Below are 10,310 nucleotides of genomic sequence, written 5' to 3' on the forward strand. Positions count from 1 at the left end.
GGCTAAAGCCCTGTTTATAACCTCACCTTCCATTTACCAGGCCTACAGGATTAATAAGAAAGATCAATTAAGCAGAGCCCTTATAAAGTCATCAGTCTGTTTGGACTTTCTCCGTTGGCTTTTGTTCACGCCATGTTTAATGAAAGAGAAAGTGCTGTTTGTGTTAAAAAACAGACATTATCGTCATCCAATTTCAAGTGACAAGGTATTTGTGTTGCCAAGGTAACCTTTGCCCAACATTCAGGGAGAAAAGGCTATGAATGATGGCAAAAAAGGGTTCACATCTAAGTCCATACACTATATACGGTATATAAAAGTATGTGGACACCCCTTCAAATGAGTGGATTTCTTCCCTGCTAGAGCTGCCCTGGTCAACTGTAAATGCTGTTATTGTGAAGTGGAAATGTCTAGGAGCAACAATGGCTCAGCCTCGAAGTGGTAGGCCACACAAGCTCACAGAACAGGACCACCGAGTGCTGAAGCGCGCAGCACGTACATATAATCTGTCCTCTGTTGCAACACTCACTACTGAGTTCCAAACTGCCTCTGGAAGCAGCGTCAGCACAGGAACGGTTGGTCGGGAGCTTCATGAAATGGGTTTCCATGGCCGAGCAGCCGCACACAAACCTAAGATCACCATGCAAAATGCCAAGCATCGGCTGGAGTGGTGTAAAGCTCACCAACATTGGACTCTGGTGCAGTGGAAACGCATTCTTTGGAGTGATGAATCACGCTTCACCATCTGGCAGACAAATCTGGTTTTGGCAGATCCCAGGAAAACGCTACCTGCCCCAATGCATAGTGCCAACTGTAAAGTATGGTGGAGGAGGAATAATGTTCTGGGCTGTTTTTCATGGTTTGGGCTAGGCCCCTTAGTTCCAGTGAAGAGAAATCTTAATGCTACAGCATACAGTGACATTCTAGATTATTCTGTGCTTCCAACTTTGTGCATCCGTTTGGGGAATGCCCTTTCCTGTTTCAGCATGACATTGCCCCGTGCACAAAGCGAGGTCCATACTGTAATGGTTTGTCGAGATCGGTGTGGAAGGACTGATCTGCACAGATTCCTGACCTCAACCCCATTGAACACCTTAGGAATGAATTGGAACGCCGACTGCGAGCCAGACATAATCGCCCAACATCAGTACCCAACCTCACTAAAGCTCTTGTGGATGAATGGAAGCAAGTCAGCAATGTTCCAACATCTATTGGAAAGGCTTCCCAGAAGAGTGGAGGCTGTTATAGCAGCAAAGGGGGGGACAGGCTCCACATTAATGCCCATGATTTTAGAAAGAGACGCTCGACAAGCAGGTATCCACATACTTTAGGTCACGCTGTGTGATATTTTACTATTTTTGCAGTTGTAAGGAAAAACCAGTAAATGTGGACAGAGGCCGGAACCGCTCATAGGAGACAAAATCCCCATTTAATGGCTCATGGATAAGAACGGCTCACACACAAGGCACATTACACAGACATTCATACAGTGCACAGATACTCTCTCATAGACATGTTGGTTACTGTGTTTGTCCAATGATCCTGTGACACACTGCGAGTTGATTAGCTAATAATCATCCAACCCAATGCCGACTCAGCTCATTCCCTTACGGCCCTGGTTGAAAAACAACTCTTTGAACAAGGTGAGTGTGTTTGTGTCAGCATTTTAATGTCTGCCGCATACTAGTGCGTAGCTCCCATGTGTCCCATGCTCCCATGCTCCTATAAGGCCTCTCCAGTCCTGTTCTAAATAGGTTTAGGATCTATTTGACTGGTTAAGAGTTTTTTTTGTCACCCTTGGTAAACATAACCCATAGAAATCATATCACGTGGCATTCCACAAGGTTCTATTTAGGGTCCAGTACTGTTCAATTTATTTATGCTACCCCTTGGCAGCATTATCAGAAAACACAGCATTAAATACTTGGATGGCTCACAACTTCCTCCAGCTAAACAGCTTTGTAGTGAATTTCCATGAATACAATTTTTTTTTAACAGCCAATTGTTGCAGGATATCCAAGGATTGTTAATGTTGGAGCCAAAGCAAAGAGAGAGAATCTGGATGCACATTTTAATTCATTGGCAATAAAGATAAAATACCAAGTATAAAACCTGGGAATTATTTTAGATTCTGAACTCAATTTTGGATCATACATTAGGAATGTGACCAAAATAGCTTTTTGCTGCCTGAGGAACATTGCCAAGGTGTGGCCGTTTCTCTCTCAGGCTAGTACAGAGAGACTCATCCATGCTTATATTACAAACAGACTTGACTTCTGTAATGCTCTCCTGTCTGGTCTACCCAAGAATGCCATTGGTCAACTGCAAAACATACAAAATACTTCAGCATGGGTACTGACCAAGACTAGACAGAGACCACACATTACATCGGTTTTAAGTTCTCTACACTGTGAGTTTTAGAATTAATTTAGAATTAATTTTAAGATTATTCTATTATTTTTTTTATCAATCCACGATTGTGCACCCCAATACATGTCAGACATGCTTTTAAGTTATGTACCCAGTAGGTCCCTCAGGTCCTCTGGCACTGGCCTTTTAACTATCACAAAGCCTAGGACCAAGAGGCATAGAGAGGCAGCCCCCAGTCTCTGGAATAGCCTGCCAGAGAATACCTTTTTGAAAGATATCTTAAAGCACACCTTTTTAGCTTTGATATTCCTCAGGGTGCTTTTTAGTCATTCAGTTTTTATTGTTATTCTTTTGTTGTTTATCCTCTTATGTTTCTGTTTTTATTTTATTTTTTTCCGGTAAAGCACATTGCGTTGCATTCCATGTCTGAAATGTGCTGTATAAATAGATCTTGATTTGATTTTAGACTTAGGCTACAGTGGCAGCATAGCCTACACAGAACTACGTCAATGTAAAATGTCAACTGTCTGTTCACCGGTTAAATTCAACTGTGTATTATAAACCGCACTGCCTATGGGATTGCATACAGCAAAACGTGAATACACAACCTATGTATTTACTAGGCTCGTAGGCTGAATTAAACGAGACACGTGCATGGTAATTTGTCGTGTTGCTACTTCTGGAATATGAACCCAGAACAGCCAGAAAAGGTGAGGAATTATTCTGCAATGGTTATGAAAACAAAATAAATAGGAAATAGATTCCGATGTATAATTATTTTAAATTCCAAAAATAAAACACATCGATTTTTGCTTTTCTCACTAAAGACAAATGTTTTTATTATTATTTATCTTTTTTTTTTATAGGCTTATCATCATATCATATCATAGATACTTACTTGCCTGTTTGCAATACGATACTTCAACAACTACAAAAAATGTGCTTACTTAAGGTCTAAAGTTGGCGTGGAGGACATTCTCACGCCAAATAACTGGCGCACGCTTGTTTTTGGGGTATATTGCTGCTTATGCAGCATTTATAAATGAGGCCCCTGGTGATTATAAAGCTGATGAATAATAAGAACCAAATGAATAATTAATGTGTCACACTGCAGATAATCGTGACATGTTGAGGTTAAGGGACACAGAAGGAGACTACTCATAACGACTGCACAGAGAAAATGGGAATACGATAATACACAGGATGAGATCAAATGTATTTGTACTGAGCACAAGATACAATGAACACATGCACACAGACCCTGTAAACACACTCTGTCAACAGAAACCCATACTATACAAATGGTTTGGTTTGAAGTGTGTACACATATGAAGTGTATGCACACAAATATCGAGTGTATGTACACAACACAGGCAAAGTACTTGACACTTGTAATGGATAGGATGAGACCTACATATGGTCCATGAAGGATGTAGGTTAGCCTATGCAACATAATATGTGTTAAATATGTGTACATAAGATTTCATTCCAAAAACGCTATATATCCATTTTCAGAAATGTTGGTAAATTAGCTTTTGTTGTTTAAAGAAATTATGAAAGAGATTGGTGTGTTTTTTCACTATCTAATCATGGCATTGGGTTTTTCAATGACAGACATGTATTTGTTTAAAATCTATCACTTGATGGTTTCATTTCAGAGAGACCAATAATCATGTTTTAAGCAGAATGCTACATACTGTATCCGCCTAACTCTGAGAAATACGTAGTACAGCTAGGTTTTACATAGTCAAATGTAAGAAATAACTACATTCTTTATAAATAAGTAGTACAGCTAGGTTTTACATAGTCAAATGTAACAAATAACTACATTCTTTATAAGTAAGTAGTACAGCTAGGTTTTACATAGTCAAATGTAACAAATAACTACATTCTTTATAAGTAAGTAGTACAGCTAGGTTTTACATAGTTAAATGTAACAAATAACTACATTCTTTATAAATAAGTAGTACAGCTAGGTTTTACATAGTTAAATGTAAGAAATAACTACATTCTTTATAAGTAAGTAGTACAGCTAGGTTTTACATAGTCAAATGTAACAAATAACTACATTCTTTATAAGTAAGTAGTACAGCTAGGTTTTACATAGTTAAATGTAACAAATAACTAAATTATTTATAAATAAGTGTACAAATTATACATTTGTGACATCAATATTTTTTAAAAATTTTCACAAAAATAATTCAATACAGTAATATGAGATCTGTATTTAAAACCTTTACATTTCACATTTTAGTCATTTAGCAGATTCTCTTTTCCAGAGCGACTTATATTAAATCCATTTATCTTAAGATATCTAGGTGAGACAACCACATATCTCAGTCAAATATACAAGATGCGAACATTCCATTGCAGGTAAACAATGGATGTGTTTTGCAAAACAATCAAAAAAACGCATATTCATACACATCTGAAATCTGTTAATTAAACAGCAATATTTTAAACACCCATAAACAATCATTTTCTGATGAAAAATGTGAAAAATGTGAAAAACTGGCTGATATAACATTTTGGAATTAAAGTCTTCATAAGTAGTCAGTTCATCCTTATCTACCCAGGTGGTCGAGATCTAAGGAACTCAAGCCTACTACATGTACAACTACTTTTAAAAGCACCCGTAAACTAAGAACTTAGATACGAGCAAAGAGGCTTCCCAGATATAGAAATATATCAAATACAAATATAAAACATCTACACCCTGTCCATCAAAGTTCTGTCTATCCTATCTCTATGATCTGAGTGTCTATTAGAAATCTCCACAGATCTGGTGCTGAGTCTCTCTCTCTCTCTCTCTGAGCCAGACCTCTAAATCTGACTGCCCAGACTTGGACAACAGAGCTCAGGGCAGGGCAGAGGAGCAGGCAGCCATGGAGCTCTTTGGAGCGGCTCTAACGGCTCAGAGTCTGTCTGGATCAGCACATAGTTACTCTCACTCAGACGTTCAGGTCACTGATCACAGATAGAATGGACAAGTTACTTTACAGACACTTACAGACACAGGCAAAACATAGGGAGAGAACATGTCTGACATCCACTCACACAGACACAAACTCGCAATGCAAGCATTCAAATGAATCTCTTGAAAGTACACAGACAGACGTATGAGACAATAGACAAACTGTCAAGTAGACTACTCCTACTTACTGTAGCAAGTCAAACTTTAGCAAGTAACAGTGATACAACATCCAGTACAGTCGGTACAGTTCTGACTACAGGGACAAGAGCTTGCAGGACTCACAGAGCGATGTTCACTTCAGGCAAAGCAGCTTCACCTGGACAGGTAATACTCAGGAAATAGGGTGTAACTCTAGACCTGTCAGAGAGCTACAGAGGGAGAGGGGGAAGGAGGGAGAAAGAGAGTAGGTAGGTGAACTGACAAAGGACTTTGCCCCGGTCACAGCGTCTGTTGATTGGCTGGTGGAGTTTAGCCGGAAATGTTAGCTGGCTGCCCATTCTGTGAGAATTCTGGGAAAGAGAACAGGACAGAACAGAGTCAGAGAGTTTTGGGTGTGCTGTGACGACCCAGAGCCTGCTGCTCACGTCAGGAAGCTGGTCCAGGTGACCAGGAAGTGGCAGAGACGGGCAGGGCCAGAACAGAGGTAAACAGAGAAGTGGCCAAACCTGCTCTGGGAGGAAGGGAGGGAGGATGTGAGAGACTAGGGGAAAGAGGAGGGTGGGGGAGCAAGGGGGGAAATAAAACTTAACGCACAACCAAGATGAGAAATCTTTTGTTTATTGTCAGATAATGAGGGATATTACAGATTAATTCCAGCTCTTAAATCTGTACTGGGCAGGCTCGGACAGGGCTCCATATCACCTACACACAACATGAAATAACACACACTAGACCAACCATAACAAAATCCTGTTCTTGGAGTCACATGGCCACTACTGTACTACAGAGGCACTGTTCTAGCATGTTCCTGAACAAGGCAAATCATCACCTCATAATTTGAAGCAAATAACACAATGGCAGCTATGCTAACCAGAGACAGACTGCATACGGCTAAGGCTTAGACAACAATACTTCAGTGTGTGTTGAGGTGTGTGTGCAACGCAAATGAATACAGATATTACACAAGGGGGTTGGACAGCTTCCGGTGTTTTTGTTGTGGTTTTCCTGCTTTCTGACAATAGTTCCTTCTTTCAACCCACAAAATGACCTGTCTATGTGTGTCAGAGTGTAAAAAACAACTGCTATCCTAAGTTTCTGTTGTGGTTTTCGTGCATAGCCTACATCACAGTTTTCTCTGTAAACCCAGAACATGAGCCACATACAGGTGTTACAGTGAGACAGACTGACAGAGACTTGAGACTTAATGATGTATTTAATCATGAGTCAGAGTATGACACATCTGATAATTGACTGAGATTGCTGAAGGCTCTTTAGTTGCTAGCCCTTGGATAATTAAAACCCCACTCACTTCTATTGTATGTTCTAGCCAGTCAATGTTTTCTTTTATTACAGCATTTGGAATAGGGCTAACATTGGACAGGCAAAAGTTTATCCTTTAGTCACACAATTTGCAGTCAGTATTTTTTGGCAGCTTCCCCGTTCTGGAGTCCCTTACGTTAATGGAAGTGGGTGTGTGATTAAATAAAAGTAAGCATGTTTGTGCTTTAAAAAATGACCTGTGTACATCTATCTGTGTGTGTGTGTGTGTGTGTGTGTGTGTGTGTGTGTGTGTGTGTGTGTGTGTGTGTGTGTGTGTGTGTGTGTGTGTGTGTGTGTGTGTGTGTGTGTGTGTGTGTGTGTGTGTGTGTAGCAGAGGTGGGACCAAGTCATTGTTATACAAGTGGGACTAAGTAAGTCTCAAGTCTTAGCACTCAAGTCCCAAGTCAAGACAGGCAAGTCCGAGTCAAGTCTCAAGTCAAGACCGTCAAGTATCAAGTCAAGTCTCAAGTCCTAAACTTTGAGTTTCGAGTCCTAAGCAAGTAATAATGTGCTCTTCACCAAATGTAATACCATTTCATATTTTTTAACAACAGTAGTAGTTAGTATATTACATTTAAGCAAACCATGAATGCTTTAAAAAACATCTATATATTTATTACTTTCCAAATAAACGTATATATATATTATATTTCCATGGAAATACATGCGTAGCCAGGAGAAAGACTATTGAGGATCGCAATCGGGCGATGTAGGCTTGTACACAATCGCCCAACCGCCCAACACACACACACACACACACCAATATTTGGGCTTGGGGAGGGTATCAAGTCAGGTTGAGTCATAAGTCTCAAGTCCAAGTTATGCCACGAGTCATTGGTGTTAAATTCAAAGTCGAGTTGCAAGTCGTCATATTTGTGACTCGAGTCTGACTCGAGTCCAAGTCATGTGACTCGAATCCACACCTCTGGCGTGTTATTGTAGGGTTGTAGGGTTATCATGCCACAAAGCACCAGTAAGTAATATGGTGCCAAATAAGTAGGACAGAGATGGTACAGAAACCAAATTTTATTTACTGCAGCCTCTAAATCCATCAAAAATCGTCCCCCATCAAAACAGACCAGAACAAGGGAAATCTTCAGAGATGACCGTATTCAAGAACGCACACACGCACACACACACACACACACACACACACACACACACACACACACACACAGTGCTTTATAGATCAGAGAAAGGTTACCAGCACTACCCATAACCGTACGCACACACACACTCACACACGCAGGCGCGCAGGCAACATCAAAATAGATGTGGCACGCAACCATCGTGACCCCTTGTGCAACCTCACAGTAATCTTGTCACCATGCAAAATCGCAGCAGAAACTCCACAAGTGCATCTGTTTAAAGCATCAAATAACTTCTAAGTGTTTATGCAGATTTCCAGCTCCTTTACATAACAGATTCAGCCATTGAGTGGAGTTTAATGACCAAAACCAATTCACGGGAATTTGAGAATGGCATCTATACATCACATTTGATTGTGTAAGTGTCTCTGTGTTTAAATGAGCTGCCATCTGTGCATGTGTTTCAATATGATAATTTCTCTGCTATATCTCCCTGCAACCTTCTGCTGGCTTTACCCTGAAGCAAAGCATTTTTGCGGGGCCTGGTCAGTAACACCTGGATGGGAGATTGGATGCTGCAGTGGAAAAGGTGGTGTAGGGCCAATAGAGCAGACTCCTTCCTCTTGTAGTCAACAGGAGTCAATTGCTCCCCTGGGAGGAGTTAAAACAAAGACCTGACTTTCAGAGATCATCAAAACCTTTTAATGCAGTGGGCTAAATCAGGGTCACACAGAGTGTTTCTTTGTAGTCTTAAACAAATCTTCTTTGAAACAAAAGTATACACCTCACACACATGGTTATGTGTTTCAGAAAAAGAAGGCACCGTAACCACTAACCACTAACCCCTAACCTCCCCACAGCATCTCTTCACCAGGTAATTGCTGTAAATAGTTTTCCCAATCTGTGTACCTAGTAGGGTAAAAGTAAACACGGACAAAAATGTGCCCTTTGGGAGTTTAGATTGGATCTCTTCATCAATGCTGTCCGCTCTTGGATTGTGTTGTTTCGCAGTCTGTCTGTTTTTAGTTAGCAACCACTCTGCGAAGAGACAGAGTCATTAGATCATTTCTTTTGGTACTGTCCATATGTTCTGTAGCTTGTTTTTGGTCACAGGCCCAGGAATGGCTGAAGAGTTGCAACATTTATCTGGAGCTAACTCTGCAGACAGCACTGCTGGGTGATTTGAAAAGTCAGTCAATCGATCAATAATATAATAATACTTTTAGCAAAAAAATTATCTTTAATTTACAATCTGTAGAAACTATGAGAATAGAAAGGTTCAAAACTTTTGTAAAACATCAGAACACAGTTGAAAAATACATGGCAAATAAAATAGATAGCTGGGAGGGGTTGAATGGAGCTGAAGGGTGGGACGAATAACAACACGATAACTCATGTAAAATATACAGTGTCTGTAAAATGTATGTAGGTTCAGAACGTTTGGCAAATAGAAATAGATGGGAGAGGTTGTGGGTAGAGGAAGGACAGGACTAAAAACAAACAAAATACAACTATTGTAAAACAGATTGTGTCAGTAGAATGTATATAGTATATAAGCTGGAGGTAGAAGCCTAAGTGTTGCTGTTTGTTTGTTTGCTCCAATTAGGGGATGGGTGGTAGGGTTAGTGGAAAATAATAAGAGTTTATTCGGAAGACAACAGCTCTATAAACATTATTCTGTGGTGCCCCGACTTCCTAGTTAATTACATTTGCATGATTAGTTTAATCAGGTAATATTAATTACAGAGAATTGATTTTATAAAATAGCATGTCATAATTTAATCCATAGTAAAGTGTATATATACAGTACCGGTCAAAAGTGTGGACACGCCTACTCATTCAAAGGGTTTTCTTTATTTTTTTTTACTATTTTCTACATTATAGAATAATAGTGAAGACATCAAAACTATGAAATAACACATATGGAATCATGTAGTCAACAAAAAATCTAAATATATTTTACATTTGAGATTCTTCAAATAGCCACCCTTTGTCTTGATGACACTTTTGCACACTTTTGGCATTCTCTCAACCAGCTTCACATGGAATGCTTTTCCAACAGTCTTGAAGGAGTTCCCACATATGCTGAGCACTTGTTGGCTGCTTTTCCTTCACTCTGCGGTGCAACTCATCCCTAACCATCTCAATTGGGTTGAGGTCGGGTGATTGTGGTAGCCATGCTGGTTAAGTGTGCTTGAATTCTAAATAAATCACAGACAGTGTCACCAGCAAAGCGTCTCCACGCCACACACGTGGAGATCATCCGTTCACCTACTCTGCATCTCACAAATACACGGCGGTTCATACCAAAAATCTAAAATTTGGACTCATCAGACCAAAGGACAGATTTCCACAGGTCTAATGTCCATTGCTCGTGTTTCTTGGCTCAAGCAAGTCTCTTC

General features: G+C 40.0%; 1 protein-coding gene across 2 annotated transcripts in view; it reads right to left on the bottom strand.

Annotated features, from left to right (window-relative positions):
* Nucleotides 1-5,949, bottom strand: part of lnx1 (ligand of numb-protein X 1) — a 69,408-nt gene extending 63,459 nt beyond the window's left edge. Inside the window, exon 1 of one of the 2 annotated variants that reach the window (XM_036968590.2) lies at nucleotides 5,530-5,949. In XM_036968590.2, the coding sequence (XP_036824485.2) occupies nucleotides 5,530-5,570 (41 nt within the window). In that variant the 5' untranslated portion in view covers nucleotides 5,571-5,949. The remainder of the gene's footprint in view (nucleotides 1-5,529) is intronic. The other variant, XM_090231823.1, reaches the window with a different exon arrangement.
* Nucleotides 5,950-10,310: the final 4,361 nt, after the last annotated feature.

The sequence above is a fragment of the Oncorhynchus mykiss genome, chromosome 4, assembly GCF_057628025.1.
Source record: "Oncorhynchus mykiss isolate SJ-2025 chromosome 4, ASM5762802v1, whole genome shotgun sequence".
Classification (NCBI taxonomy): domain Eukaryota; kingdom Metazoa; phylum Chordata; class Actinopteri; order Salmoniformes; family Salmonidae; genus Oncorhynchus; species Oncorhynchus mykiss.